The sequence below is a fragment of the Pseudophryne corroboree genome, chromosome 1, assembly GCF_028390025.1.
Source record: "Pseudophryne corroboree isolate aPseCor3 chromosome 1, aPseCor3.hap2, whole genome shotgun sequence".
Taxonomy (NCBI): Eukaryota; Metazoa; Chordata; class Amphibia; order Anura; family Myobatrachidae; genus Pseudophryne; species Pseudophryne corroboree.
This window is the reverse complement of record NC_086444.1, coordinates 764,576,837-764,592,611: the sequence shown is the minus strand read 5'-3', so window position 1 is coordinate 764,592,611 and position 15,775 is coordinate 764,576,837. Positions and strand designations below refer to the sequence as shown.

At 42.9% G+C, this 15,775-nt stretch overlaps 1 protein-coding gene across 2 annotated transcripts in view; it reads right to left on the bottom strand.

Annotated features, from left to right (window-relative positions):
* GRID2 (glutamate ionotropic receptor delta type subunit 2) overlaps nucleotides 1–15,775 on the bottom strand; it is a 1,619,892-nt gene that overhangs the window by 615,975 nt on the left and 988,142 nt on the right. For both annotated transcript variants that reach the window (XR_010176066.1, XM_063917339.1), the window contains exon 8: nucleotides 1,395–1,514. Coding sequence is in view for 1 of the 2 variants with exons in the window: in XM_063917339.1 (XP_063773409.1) it covers nucleotides 1,395–1,514 (120 nt within the window). In the remaining variant the exon portion in view is untranslated. The remainder of the gene's footprint in view (nucleotides 1–1,394; nucleotides 1,515–15,775) is intronic.

The window sequence follows — 15,775 nt, the reverse complement described above, 5'->3', positions numbered from 1 at the left end:
ATTATTAATTTTTATTATTATTATTATTATTATTATTATTATAGTAAGGTTTTGCATTTTCACATAACACTGTAGATGCCTGTTTTTAACACAACACATTCTTGCTTACTTGTGAAAAATCATTTCAGGGAGATATTTTACAGGGCTAATGACTGCGTTGTCACTGGGCATGTCCTGCTCTGCACAAAGAGAGTTTCTAGCTCCATCCATGGGGCATATTGAGTGTCTCCCAGGGGCATATCCAGCATGCCAGGTGAAACGTATTGTAATGTGCACAGCTGGCTTGATTCAGGTCCCAACAGTCTTGAGGTACCTATTGCAAAGTACCGATGTTCAGAACTTTACGAATGTGGAGGACAAGTACTGTGCAAGTACAGTACAGGTCCTGCGTCATCGGAAGCAGAATGTCAAGTGATTGACAGCATTCAGTCATTTGGGGTGGGTTTCCCAAAACCATTTCAGAGCACTGTCTTTTGCACTGTGTTCTACAGTTCATGCAGTTTGTTCTTCTTTAGTATCACTATTTACTAAACTGCCTACATGCAATAGAAACCTGTTAGTAAGAGTCCTCGGTGTGTATTACATTATGTAAATTGCCCTATCATGCAGATCACTGATACCCCTTTTCCGCCTCTGTAGCACGGGTCGCAGCCGCTAGCCTGACACGGCTGCGACCTGTGCTACAGCCCCCTTTCACACAGCGCTCACAACCCAGCATATTGCCGGGTTGGTGACGCTGCTGCTGACGCGGCAGGAGCAGCGCTGGGAGATCACATGATCTCCCAGCGCTGCCCTCCCATACACTGTGAATGGGAGCCGTGTCGCCTCGACACGGCTCCCTTTCACACTACACAGCTTACCGGGTTGAACACGTGTTACGGGAATATGCTGGGGGACCCTTTTCCACTAGGAAAAAACATGGGTAAATGCGTGCCTCCGCGCATTTACCCATGTTTTAAAAGCTAGTGGAATAGGGGTATTAGTGATTTGAAGTATTATTCTACCTTAGCAAAAAGGAAAGCAAATGCTGACAAACTAAACTCCAAGCAGAAGGTTAGAGAGTATAGGAAAGCTTAATAATACTCTGGGTAGCAAGGGGTAATTAATAGGGTGATTTTGGCCACACCTACACTGTCTTATATCAACAATTTAGATATACTGCATGGGGTACACTGTATCAGGATAACCAGATGTACAGTATTAGTATCAGGATAACTGCATGCGCAGACAAATAGTGTTGATAACCAAAGGAAGTGGGGGAAAAATTACTTTAAAATGTATGTTTATATTTCCACAATTGCCACTACCAATATTAAAGAGGGATAGAATTGCATTCCGAATACATCAATGTTTTATTGGTTAGCATTGGTTAGCATTTCTCGTTGAAGTCTTACCTTGCGGGCACTCCTGCCAAGTTCTTCACCATAGTTTGTTCCCAGAATTTCAAAATAAATATTTGGATTTCCACCAGTCTCATCAAATTCTAAAATACCCGTTAGTCCATTTATTGAACCCTAAAACAAGAAAGGGTAATTTATTGAATGATATATGTCAGGAACAATCCTAACTTTTGGCATCATAATCTTACTTGTGAGGTACAGAATGTACAGTCAACCTTTTTTCTTCTGGAACCATTGTTTTGCTGATTTTAAATATATCTACTACAGTATAAACTCTCCAAGCCATAAATAATGAAAGTTTTTGAAACTACCTTACCTTAGCTCTTATTCTGATATATTCTGTTTTTTATATTCCCTGAATGAAAATAGCATTTACCAGTACAAAGGTATAATAACTAAGAATATTCATTTGAGTACTGTACAGTTAAAGAATACAAAATCAAATGAATCATCAAGTAGATGCATAATTACAAATCCAATTCGACTAATCAATCTGTTTGTGTATTCTTGAATATTGCATTAATTCATCTTTGGGGAAGGTAATTATAAATATATTTATGCACGTTCCTGTAACATGATACACATTTATACCGTGGTTCAGAAATTATAATAGAAATTTGCATGAACTAAGATCAATTCAAGAATTAGAACATTTTGAATAAACTGTCAAGGTGAATAATACTTTATAGTTATTAGGGAAGGTACAGAAAATTAAGTTGTACACCCAAAGGAAGGTATGTGACACAAAACTAACAAGAAAATATAGCATTTTAGGATTTTTTATATTTTTACATATAATGGGTCTAATTTTATTGTGCAAGCAAAGCAAAAGAGGCAAACACTTGGGCAAAATCATGTTGCTTTGCATGTAGGGCAGATCTACTGAAATGTGCAGATATTTAGATTTGGATGGGGTGTGTTCAAACTGAAATCTTTTTTGCAGTGTAAAAATAAAGCTAACATTTGTGGACTACATGCAAAAGCAGACAGTATTTACCCTGCACAGAAAAACATAAATATATTTGCTCCCCTTGCATGGCAACATGGTTTGTTCAAAAAGAAACAGAGAAGGATTGGACTTGAAGTGGCGCACTTAAACATTAAATTGATACATAAAATCTAACTTTTATTAGAGTATATTTGTTAAAAAGACCTGTAGCTGTGAAATAGTAAAACCAAAAACATATAAATTGACAAAACAAAGTGTGATATGTGTGAATAAAAACACACACTGTGCTAACTGTGTAGTGCTACACATATATAATATATTATAGGTACTATGACCCTTGAATCAAATTATATGTGTTGTTAGACTGAGTGCCCAATGGCGCTTTGAAGTCACTGATCAGTTGTACTAGATAGGCTTACTGAGGGTACTGTAAAGTGCAATATTCCAATAGAAAGCTCCCCCTCAGTTTGGGCGCTGTGACCCCTCACTTATGTGCAATCATATGCTTGTACAGCTATGAGTCAGTGTTTATCCTCACTAGTGATCTCAATGTAATTAGCTGTTCTCAATCAATTTACAGCAGGTAATATCTGAAGTCAGTATCACTTTAAGTGAGTAATCTCTTTGGGCGCTATGACCCCTTACTTATATGCATTCATATGCTTATACAGCTATGAATCCGTGTTTCTCCTCACTAGTGATCTCAATGTAATTGGCTGTTCTTAATCAATTTACAGCAGTTAATAACTGAAGTCAGTGTCACTTTAAGTGAATGATAATTGATGTTCACTTATATGCTTATACAGCTATAGATCAGTGCTTCTCCTCACTAGTGATCTCAATATAATTAGCTGTTCTCAGTCGATTTACAGCAGGTAATTAATAAAGTCAATATCACTTTAAGTGAGTAATCACAATGTTCATTAGTGATATTGTTAATGAGAGACACTGTAATGTCCAAGAATGCATATAAACTCACAGTTTTCCACAATATTCACTACTATTCATAGGCGTGCGAAGGGGGGGTGCCTGGTGCGAACAGGCACCCCCTAATGTCTGGCACCCCGATCTCACATGCCTGATGCAGCGATCGCCAAGCAGGCTGATTATTGTCCCCTCTGTGCTGCACCCTGTCAGGACTGCATTACTGACTGGACGCCTGGGTTAATCAAGGGTGCCACTGCCACCGGCTTTCAAACTCCTGGCTCCACCTCCATGTACAAAAACAGCGTGATGTGACGTGATGACATCATGCTGCTCACACGCCCACCCATCACATGCCCACCTCTCTCTTTCTATGCTATGCCAATGCCAGCAACTGATGAGTAGCAGCATGCAGCCAGCATTCCTCTTAGGAAGACAAATTCAATACTGGCAGGCGGTCGGCAGCAGCATTGACACGTCACTCGTTTTTCCAGCAGCAGCAGTACTAGTCTGTGACTGTCAGTGTCATTGAGTGGCTGACTTGTAAGTAAGCTGCTGCAGCTTGCAGGGGAAAGAGAGGGGGAGCCAGACCAGACTGAGGAGGAGCAGTGTAATTGCACTGAGTGCCATCAGGGGTGTTTGTTTGGTGCACACCAGAACATCTGACAATGTAGCTGAATTATTAGGATTGGTACAAGGGTGGATATTTATATTGTGTTGGCCATCAATAGATGGTGCTAGACATACCCAAAAGGCGGTGCTAGACACACCACTCCAACGGTGCACCCCCTAATAAAATGTGCTGCGCACGCCTATGCTACTATTATAGTAGAATATAGATCATAGCTGTGAGGCAGTTAGGATATACTGCTATTAACAGTTGATGGAGTGTTCCAGTGTACGGCATTAGTGCAATACTCAAACAGCTCACTAAACCCTTTGCCTCACAGCTATGATCTATATTCTACTATAATAGTATTGAATATTGTGGAAAACTGTGAGTTTATATGCAAAACCTCCCTTAAAAGTTTTTGTCGGATTCGGGTGTGTTTTGGATTCAAGTGTTTTTTTTTCAAAAACCCCTCAAAAACAGCTTAAATCATAGAATTTGGAGGTAATTTTGATCCTATAGTATTATTAACCTCAATAACCACAATTTCCACTCGTTTCCAGTCTATTTTGAACACCTCACACCTCACAATACTATTTTTAGTCCTAAAATTTGCACCGAGGTCGCTGGATGACTAAGCTAAGCGACTCAATAGGGCGGCACAAACACCTGGCCCATCTAGGAGTGGCACTGCAGTGTCAGACAGAATAGCATTTAAAAAAATTGGCCCCAAACAGCACATGATGCAAAGAAAAGAGAAAAAGAGGTGCACTGTGGTCACTGGACGGCTAAGCTAAGCGACACAAACACCTCAATGTCACAGGAATTATTCGTTCTAATCAATGGTATTATTGGTCCAAATCACTGGAAGAAAATTACAAAATCACTGGAATTATTCGTAAACATTTGTAGAAAGTCGCTGCTTTCTGATTACAGAAATGCTCAGATATTCCTGCGAATCCACAATCCCTTCCCAGAGGAAAAAGAAATTGAGAAACCGTTGTTTGAGAATGTTTGTTCTCTTTCCCTTACAAAGGACCAAACCACTTTCCAAGAAGACTGACGTTTTTGGGATTATGGAGACATAATGTTTTTGAATATAAATCCTAAAGCAGGTGGTGTATTAGAGCAAAAGAGTGCAAGAGATCAGCCACGCAGTTTCTGAAATATTATGACAAAATGTTACTGTATTTCATAAGCACTCATTCCTTACTCTGCTAAGTACTGTTTGGTATACTGTATCTGGCTTCCATGAGGTAGTTGTCCATTATTTCAGCTTACACTGACCTTTTTGAAAGCGGTAGAAGTTATTGATTCTTTTTTTTATTTTTATTTTCCCCTATTTTTGATTTTCTCCTGCATAGCCCAGTAAAATGTTGCAATGTTAAGTATTGACTTGTGCCTTCTGGGGGTCCACTTCTTCACCAAACCCAGCCAAATCTCATCCTAACCCTCTGTTCCACATTCTCTATGTACCCCATCTGTGTCAGCCATGTCTGTCTACCCCTCCCCTTTAGATTTTAAGCTCTCACGAGCTGGGCCCTCTTCCCTCATGTGCTTATCCTTTGTCTTCAACTGTACCACATCCAGCAGTCTTCTGCCACCTGATACTTATTCCAGTGTCATCTGCTGAGGTAACTATGTTTATTTACCCTGTACTTGTCCTATACTGTCATCAACTGTAAGTTGCTGTTTTCCTGTTTGATTATTTATGTACTCTGTAAGTGGGTGCTGCAGAACCCTTGTGGCACCATATAAATAAAGGATAATAATAATAATATAGGGTGTATAATCCCCAGGTGTATCTCACGGATCACACAATACAGTATGTAGGGTGTACAATCCCCAGGTGTATCTCACACATAGCTCAGTACAGATTACAGGATGTATAAAATCACCAGGTGTATAACACACGTCGCACAGTATAGTATACATACTGGTCACAACAATGCAGCAGATATTGAGCACTGATCAGGATACTAGAAGTGACAGAGAGCTGCAAGATACAGCAATGGCCTACTGTACTGTACTATATGTATACTGCTGGTCACCAAAATGCTGCACTATCCTACTATATACTGCTCACAATAATGCAGCACAGAGATAGTATACTTGACACAGAGCTGCAAGATTCAGCAATGGCCTACTGTACTGTACTATATGTATACTGCTGGTCACCAAAATGCTGCACTGTCCTACTACATACTGCTCACAATAATGCCGGACAGAGATAGTATACTTGACATGGAGCTGCAAAATACAGCAGTGGCGTACTGTACTGTACTATATGTATACTGCTGGTCACCAAAATGCTGCACTGTCCTTTTATATACTGCTCACAATAATGCAGCACAGAGATAGTGTACTTGACACGGAGCTGCAAGATACAGCAGTGGCCTACTGTACTGTACTATATGTATACTGCTGATCACCAAAATGCTGCACTGTCCTACTATATACTGCTCACAATAATGCAGCACAGATATGGATAGTATACTTGACACAGAGCTGCAAGATACAGCAATGGCCTACTGTACTGTACTATATGTATACTGCTGGTCACCAAAATGCTGCACTGTCCTACTATATACTGCTCACAATAATGCAGCACAGAGATAGTATACTTGACACAGAGCTGGAAGATACAGCAATGGCCTACTGTACTGTACTATATGTATACTGCTGGTCACCAAAATGCTGCACTGTCCTACTATATACTGCTCACTATAATGCAGCACAGAGATAGTATACTTGACACAGAGCTGCAAGATTCAGCAATGGCCTACTGTACTGTACTATATGTATACTGCTGGTCACCAAAATGCTGCACTGTCCTACTATATACTGCTCACAATAATGCAGCACAGAGATAGTATACTTGACACAGAGCTGCAAGATACAGCAATGGCCTACTGTACTGTACTATATGTATACTGCTGGTCACCAAAATGCTGTACTGTCCTACTATATACTGCTCACAATAATGCAGCACAGAGATAGTATACTTGACACAGAGCTGCAAGATTCAGCAATGGCCTACTGTACTGTACTATATGTATACTGCTGGTCACCAAAATGCTGCACTGTCCTACTATATACTGCTCACAATTATGCAGCACAGAGATAGTATACTTGACACAGAGCTGCAAGATACAGCAATGGCCTACTGTACTATACTATATGTATGCTGCTGGTCACCAAAATGCTGCACTGTCCTACTATATACTGCTTACAATAATGCAGCACAGATATAGTATACTTGACACAGAGCTGCAAGATACAGCAATGGCCTACTGTACTATACTATATGTATATTGCTGGTCACCAAAATGCTGCACTGTCCTACTATATACTGCTCACAATAATGCAGCACAGAGATAGTATACTTGACACAGAGCTGCAAAATACAGCAATGGCCTACTATACTGTACTACTATAATTATATACTGGTGGTCCCCAGTCTCCACAATGCAGCACACTGAGCACAGATATTTGCAGCACACTGAGCACAGATATGGAGCGTTTTCAGGCAGAGAATGTAGATATTTTCAGCACACTGAGCACAGATATTTGCAGCATACTGAGCACAGATATTTGCAGCACGCTGAGCACAGATTACGGAGCTTTTCAGGGAGAGAACGCAGCCACGTCCTCTCCGTTGAATCTCCAATGCATGAGTGAAAATGGCAGCGATGCGTGGCTCTTTATATAGAATACGAATCTCGTGAGAATCCGACAGTGGGATGATGACATTTGGGCGCGTTCGGGCTAACCGAGCAAGGCAGGAAGATCCGAGGCTGCCTCGGAACCGTGTAAAATAGGTGAAGTTCTGGGGGGTTCTGATCTCGGATAACCGAGCCCGCTCATCTCTAATTCTTAGATAGGCCGAGTACAGAAAGGCATGTTCACGCTAATACGAAAGCAAGTTAACCAGGGAAAAGATACATATATTTCAGAGAAAGCCTTATTATTTGCAAGTATTCAGGGCAGGTGGTGATAATGATGGTTATCAAGCTATATGTGTTACCACTGGAGAAGGGGACCAATCAGCATCAGGGACATGGTGAGAATCTATTGTGAGTGTGAGTGTGGGTGTACAATAAAGTCCAACCCTATTTGGTGTGTGTGTGTGTACAGTACACACACACTGGTACCAGTGGTAACACAGGTACCAGTGGGCCCCTTCTATCCGTGAATGTTGGCACTTGTGGTTCTCCAAGTGCTGACCTGCTGGGGCTGGCTTGCTGAGACTTGTAGTCCCACTGTAAAAGAAAATATTAATTCTAAAGACCCTACATGATATAGGGCGGGATTGTACTAACAGGAAACTGCTGTAAAAACCCCAACTTCAGGGTTATACCGCATTTCCCATATGTACTAAGCCTTGGATGCTGGGGCTTCAGTGCTGAGGATAACGCCACCCTATAGAAGCCTATGGGCATCCTTCAGCATTGTTGCTGTCAGAGGGATCCAATGGGATATCTCCCTGCATCCCCGTAGGTACTGACAGCCATCACAAAGGCGGCTATGAGATAGCTCTGAACTTCAGATTAAGCCTGAGGTATACTCAGGAGTGGGGACCCCTTTTTGGGGGCCCCCACTTTCCGAGGAATCCACAGCCTGATCTGACTAGTTTGGGGTAAAATGTTTTGGTTGAGGACCCCATGAAGTGTGTCCTTTGGCTATGGCATTATACCCTTTCCCTTCCCTTTCTCCCCCCAGTGGAACCCACTTCTGCTTCATGGAAATGCAGGGGACAGCTACATATTGTTTTCCCCTTATTTCCAGGACTTACTTTTGTGGTGGGACCCACACAAATTTTTTAAACTGGACTGTGCATGCTTCTGCAGAACACAGAAAATGCAAAAGAAACTGGTGCTCCAGAAAGACAAACAACCAGAAAAAACTCTAAGAGCTGCTCCCCAAAAAAGGGGATGGACTGACCCACAAAATACAGTACGTAGTTACTGTACACACACGGCTTACCTGTCCTGCGGACCAGCAATGGTATTCTGGCACCAGGATTCTGATCTCATTCATGATCCTGGCGCCTGTCTTCTTAGCTGTGTCAAGATCCTGGCATCGGTATTTCGACAGCCGGGATCCCGACCAACGGGATCCTCACCGGATACCGGTGAAAGGGTAGTTTGTTGTATTGCTCTTGAATATTACTAGGCCTTAGTGGCTCACTCCACCTGGTGGAGGTTCTTTTGATCCTCTTGAGTATGGCAGAGAGGTAAGAAGGTTTACTCCAAGTCACCATAAAGATAACAGCTTCTTATCAATATTTACTGTATACATTCAAGCTAAACGCATATACACATAGTTTACGCTCACAATACATTTATTTAACTGGAACTCTGAATCCGGAGTTGTTTAGATAGAATTTTGTAATTACTTAATAGTATTAATAGTATTTTGCAATTACTTTGTCAACATAGTAATAATTCAGGAGATTAAACTAGCATAACCATATCACAAGTAGCAATACCTTATGATTAACACTGTTTAACAAGTTATCAATGAACTCACTTCTGAATCCTTGTCTTTAACTATTCTCCTACTATATAAATATTAAGGTAAGCTAAAGATAATTAAACTCAAAATATATTATAACTTACTACTTTATGACCGGCCCCAACTATACTATAGGGCAACTATACAAGGGCTTCTTTTCAGCCCAGTAGCATCATTTTCATGGTGAAAATGTCAATTAGGATATCAATCATTTGCAGCCTTAAATAGCTCCTAGTGTAAATTGCAGTATCTGGGAATCAGTGTGATATGCTGGTGCAGGGAATCCCGGCAGGCGTAATACCGACGGTGGGATCCCACTGATGAGAAGACTGACAGGAATGAGTAAGGGATGTTCTCCCCTCTGTACACCCCCTAAACCTAACCCTAACCAATCTTTCCTGTAGCCTAACCCTAACCTCCCCCCTTAGTGCCTAACATTAACACCACCTTGGAGGTACCTTATCCTAATTCGGTCCCCGCTGCCTAAACCAAATCATCTCTCCCCCTGCAGCCTAACCCTAATCTCCTCCAGGGGTGCCTAACCCAAATCCACTGGGTTAAGGAGGGGCCCCTCCTTAACCCTAAACTTTAGTTCACTGGGATGCTTACGGTCGGGATGGCGGCTATCAGAATTCCGGTGCTGGGATCCTGATCCATTTGAAGTTCTCATGACTGGATTTGGTGTCGGTATTCTGGCATCAGTATTCCAGCATTTGTGGGGTGTGCAGCGATAGACCATTGCATGGGCGGTACGTTGAAAATGAGGGCAGGGTGTCATCGTTTTTGGTGAGCTGCCGTGTGATGTTTCACACAGCCACCTTGATTTAAAAAATGGAGGCGGACCTCCTGCATATGCAGCCTAGCTGCGGCAGCAGGGGGTCTTTCACAGGTAATGTGACAACAATAAAATTGCGGCCACAGCCACTGGCAAGGCCATTCCGCATGCTGGGCAGCTTTGCGCTGCAATGGGCGGCCCCCAGCATGCAATAGAAAGGAATGTAGATTCTGCTTTTTAGCAGAATCAGCAATCGGTACTGAATAACCTCAGTTATACACAATGACTCAAACAACTCATAAAAAATAGAGTGTCTGGGGCTAACTTATCGTGACACCTGTGATTTTTTTTTAAATTTGATTGGAAATGTTACATTTGAACCCCACCTCCATCCTCTACAAATTTCAGGTTTCCCCTGGGCAATAATGAAACCTGGACAATGTCCTGCCAGCAAACCAGGAAGACATGAGTTATTATTTTTGGTTTACAAAAGCGGAGCATGCGAGCGACTGGGAGAAAGGAAGGGTGCCTAATAAGGCACAGAGAATGCTTGCAGTGACTTTGCAACATTTTGCTTCTAATGAAGGATTTAAGTGATTGGAGCTATATTTTCTAAATGTTGTTTGGCTACAGAAACTGAACAATTGTAAGCCTAAATGCAACAAGCCATAACATTTCTGTGCAGGGGAACAGATACAGTACTCTAATGAACTTCAAAGAATGGAGACTACATATTTTGGAAAGCATTCACAGCTTTTTGCTCTTTTATCTTGGCAAAATGACTTGATTTTTAAATGTTCTCAGTGCAGTAGTGTCAATGTTTGGACATAGGCCATAACTTACAGTAAGATGCCTTTTGTAAAATCTAAGTGTGTTTGATAGCGGAAAGCCTGTTTATATGTAGACAACAACTAAGATGATTAAACCTTGTAAAAATATTACAACCAGGGTTGACATCTGGGGGTGGGTAGGACTGTAGGAACTGTTGTCCCATCTCTGCAGCTACGGATGTGGGTATATCTGTATAGAAATGTCCTCATGTTTAATAGTGTTAGTATATGGTGCACTCTGTACCTGTTTCCTTATGCATGGGATTACATGGGCGCATCCTCTAGTGTTCATCCCCTAGTATCCAGTGTCCCTGGGAGGCGGAGTTAGTATAGAGAGCTCCTCCATCTTAGGGTTTGTGAGCACAGGGCTGGATCTGAGCACATGTGAGAGCTGAGGGAGACTTGCAGCATTCCTCCGCATGTACCACGCCTCCGGAGCTAATACAGAGCCGGGCGGTGCATCACTTCTCCTTCACAGTGGGAGTCAGACTGCATGGCCGTGCAGTCCTCAGTCCTTTACCACCGGAGCCATCCCCACAGTCATACCACAGCCACATCAGGACACTGATAAGTACCGCCAATACCTGTATTACCCTGTATGTTATAACAGACCAATTGCATACTATTGCTGCATACTCAAGTCACCTGTATGTATTACGAATAAACCCAATTGCTATTAACTCATTAGTGTGTGGACTAATGTCACTGCACCAAATACCGCAATACTCTGCCAACAAATAGAAGTCAGAGCAAAGGCAACATGTCGCAGCAGACCGACTAGCACACTGGAAAACACTAGCTAACAGCGGTGAGGTATGGCTAGGTAAGGGTTTATCTATATATATAGTGAGAAGTAATGGCTGGGGTATATGTGTAAGAGGAGGTGGGTCAGGGTTAGGTATATATGTGTCAGAGGGATGGGATTGGTATATGTGTGCGTGAGTGCATTGGAGCTGCCATGAGGGCATTTATATATCATACTGAGGTGGCTAAGGCAGGGCTAGGGTATCATATAATTGATAGAATTACATGCTATAATAACGCCCACTCGCACAGCCCAAACTTTGTTTTAAAACTGGTTTATGCACCAATTGATGTCCCACCCCTGCTTTAGTTCCAGCAACATTTCCACAGCTCTGACCCCATGTGGCATATATTGTCAATCCTGAGTCCCACAATTCAGTATAACCAGTTGTGCACACTAACAGGATAAATAATACAGTTTAACAGCTTTTTCACACTACTTCAACAGATTTTGCAACAGAAAAAAAATTATATAACAAAGAACTGTCTGATGAATTATCTAATGGTGGCTGCTTGCAATTTGTGTGATGTAATGTATATAATTTGCAAAATAATGAGCATGTACTGCGCAGTGTACACAAAATGGCTGCCTCACTTGGTATCTTGTGAAGGTGGAATACACAACCCGCGGAAGCTATTTCCCATAATGCCTACCCCAATCCTGAACAGTCTGTACGCAGGAACAGCATTCGGGTGGTCTGCGCACACTCAGTGGCCGCAGTGCACGTGCGCAACCTTACACATTGCGGCCGCAATGTGATTGACAGCGGTGGCCAACGGGGGCACCATCACGGCATTGGGGGGCGGGGCATTTTGAACAGGTGCATGCCGGGAACGTTTTGAGGGCGGCTGCATGATGTCACACGCAGCAGCTCCTAGAAAAAAATGGCGGCAGACTGCCTGACAGCGCAGCCAGATTGCACTGCCAGGGGTCAACATTAGTTCTGATGCATCCATAATCTAATTGCGGACGCATCGGGAGGTAGCCTCACACATAATGGGTGGCCTTGCCCTGTGCTAAGCATCCCCCAGCATGTGAGGAGATGGACACAGATCTGCATCCATCTCTGTATAAACCCCTATGTTCCTTATATTCCTCAAAAGTATTCACATGTATCCAGCTCAGATGTTAAAATATACTTAATAACAGACAAAATCAAAATAAAACAATATTACTAATGTATTTTAGAATTAAAGAGTTCATTGTCAGTCATGGCAACACAAATTGTAGTTCCATACCTAGCTGTAATATAGTGTGCTGACATCCTAATTGTTAAGTAAGCATTTGTGAAAGGGTTGTTCCAGTCATTCATTAGTGAAGATACAATTTATGTTTTTAAAGAGTAATTAACAAAGTGATAGTAAGCAATTAATTAATGTCTTTTGGAAGCAACTAATTAGGCAAGAGGATGCAATTTATTTGGGGTAGTTAGGAAGTAATGAAAAGTTGTAGACATCCCCTAATTAAGGCTTACAATGCAATTCATTATAGGTTTAGTAACAGCCACATTGGGATTTTGTAAGCAACTACTAAGATTACAGCTCCTATATAATATCTATCTATCTATCTATCTATCTATCTATCTATCTATCTATCTATCTATCTATCTATCTATCTATCTATCTTTCTGCTGCGGGGTACACTGGGCTCCACAAGTATAGACATAGGGATGTAGAGTAGGATCTTGATCCGAGGCACCAACAGGCTGAAAAGCTTTGACTGTTCCCAGAATGCATAGCGCCACCTCCTCTATAACCCGCCCCCCTGCACAGGAGCTCAGTTTTGTAGTTGGTGCTGCAGGTAGCAGGCACATAACAGAGGATCTGCTCTGGGCAGCCCTAAAAAGAGCTTTTTGAGAAGAAAAGTGAAGACTTCAAGGGCTGCAGCAGTGTGTACATGTCTAGTGACATTCACTGCTGCAGCTCCATCTCTCCCCAGCGGCGCTATACACTCCCGAGCCCTGGTTGCTGGGTAACTACAGCAGGAGGCTCCGGTTTTCTTCTATGGTCAGTCACACACGACGGGGGCTCTCCGGGATCATGTGGCCGCGCTTCGGGAAGTGGTGAGTGGCTCCCGTTTGCGTGACCTGTACTTTATCGCGATCCGGCGCGGTCTGTGGGAGATGGGCCACACGCGCTGGTGGTGGACACTGTGGCAGTACAGGCGATCCCACTAGATCACCAGGGCATGGGTGCAGGTCAGGTTTTCCCTTAAAACCATTTTACTAGTAGCCCGCAGTACCCGGTGGTTTTTGCCAGCAGGGGGATAAGGCTTAGACCTGGAGCCCCTCCCCCAGCCCCCAGGGCGCCATTTTCCGCAAATGTTCCCGCCCTGGAGCTGCATATCTGTCTCTCCCTCACTCCCTGTCAGTGTCTGGGCGCCATTTCTCTCAGCTACACTGTTCCTGGGACTGCTTGGGCAAATCCTCATGTGTAAAGCCGCCTGGCTGTCAGCACTGTGACTTTACATGACACTTAAGTATTCTACCTGTCACTTAGACAGTGTAATTTAAGAAAGAGTGCATTTAGTCAGAGTTTTCTAGTACAATTACCCTGTGATATACATCCAGTTCTTACTGTGCAGTGTTATATCTATTGACTACATAGCTATATAAGCTGGTCCAGTGCAGTATTATTGTTAGTAATAACCTCTGCATTGTACAACTGTGAATATATGTGTGTGCATTAGCTTGCTGAGTGGCTTCCATTTTGTATCTCTCACTCAACTTGCTATCCCTATATTCTATAACCTGAGGGGGCTTGGTGCATCAGGTTTTAAATTTATATAGGATTTTCACAAGATATACTCTGATACGTATTTTTCTCTGTGATTTTAGTCACCATATCTCTCCTATATCTCTGCTTGTGCTGACTACACTGCACAGGGGTTTGGGTAAGAGGTATTGTGCTCCTGCCAATTGTACTGTGTTACCTGATACTGCAAGTTATATCATGTCTGATTCTGAAGGTAACGGTTTTGGGGCTGAACACACTGCCGGTGTTGCTGAAGCCACAGATCCATATGAGGAGAATATAACAGCTGTGGGTTCTGGTTCTGGGGGCTCCTTGTCCCCCCGTGGGACTGTGGCAACGGAGGTACATAATGACCCACCGTGGGCTGCTTTTTACACGCTTCTACATATGCTAGTTAATAAACTAACACCCCCTATGGGACCCCCTATGCCGGTGCAACCGTATGTGGTCCCTGCAGCTAATCCACCATGGGCGGACAATTTATCTGCTCAATTGAAGAAGTTGAACCAGTCCCTGACTACTAAAAAGTCTGACCCTCGCTCGCCTAAGCCCAAAGGGTCCTCTAAGCGAGCTCTTATCTCCTCACAATCCACTGCTGTCACTGACACTTCATCTGATGAAGATGGCACTTACACTGACCCCACAGATTCTGACACAGATACTGCTGATGGGGAGGGTAGTTCACATGTGGATGTTCCTGATCTTTTGGAGGCTATTAAGTTAATTTTACAGATTACGGATGATCCCGAGCCATCCGTCCCTCCTAAGAAACCAGATAGGTTCAAGCGTCAGAAGGTGGTTAATCAAGTCTTACCTCACTCTGACCACCTAGTGGATATACATCAGGAACCCTGGGAAAACCCGGGTAAGAAGTTTGTGCCTCAAAAGAAGATGCTGGCTCGCTGTCCCCTCATGCCAGAGCTGTCTAAAAATTGGGAAACGCCTCCTCCAGTAGACTCACATGTGGCTAGGATGGTGGTTTCCTCAGCTCTACCTGTCACTACCGTCACGTCTCTAAAAGAGCCTACGGATAAACGTGTGGAGGTTTGTCTGAAAGCGATTTACACCCTCACGGGTGCTGCACAAAGGCCCACTATTGCAGCAACAAGGGCTGCAGAGGCTATTAAAGCATGGGCCTCGGAGTTAGAAGCTGAAATCTCTTCTGACCATGCTAGACAATGCTTGTCATATATTGTCACAGCTTCTCGCTAT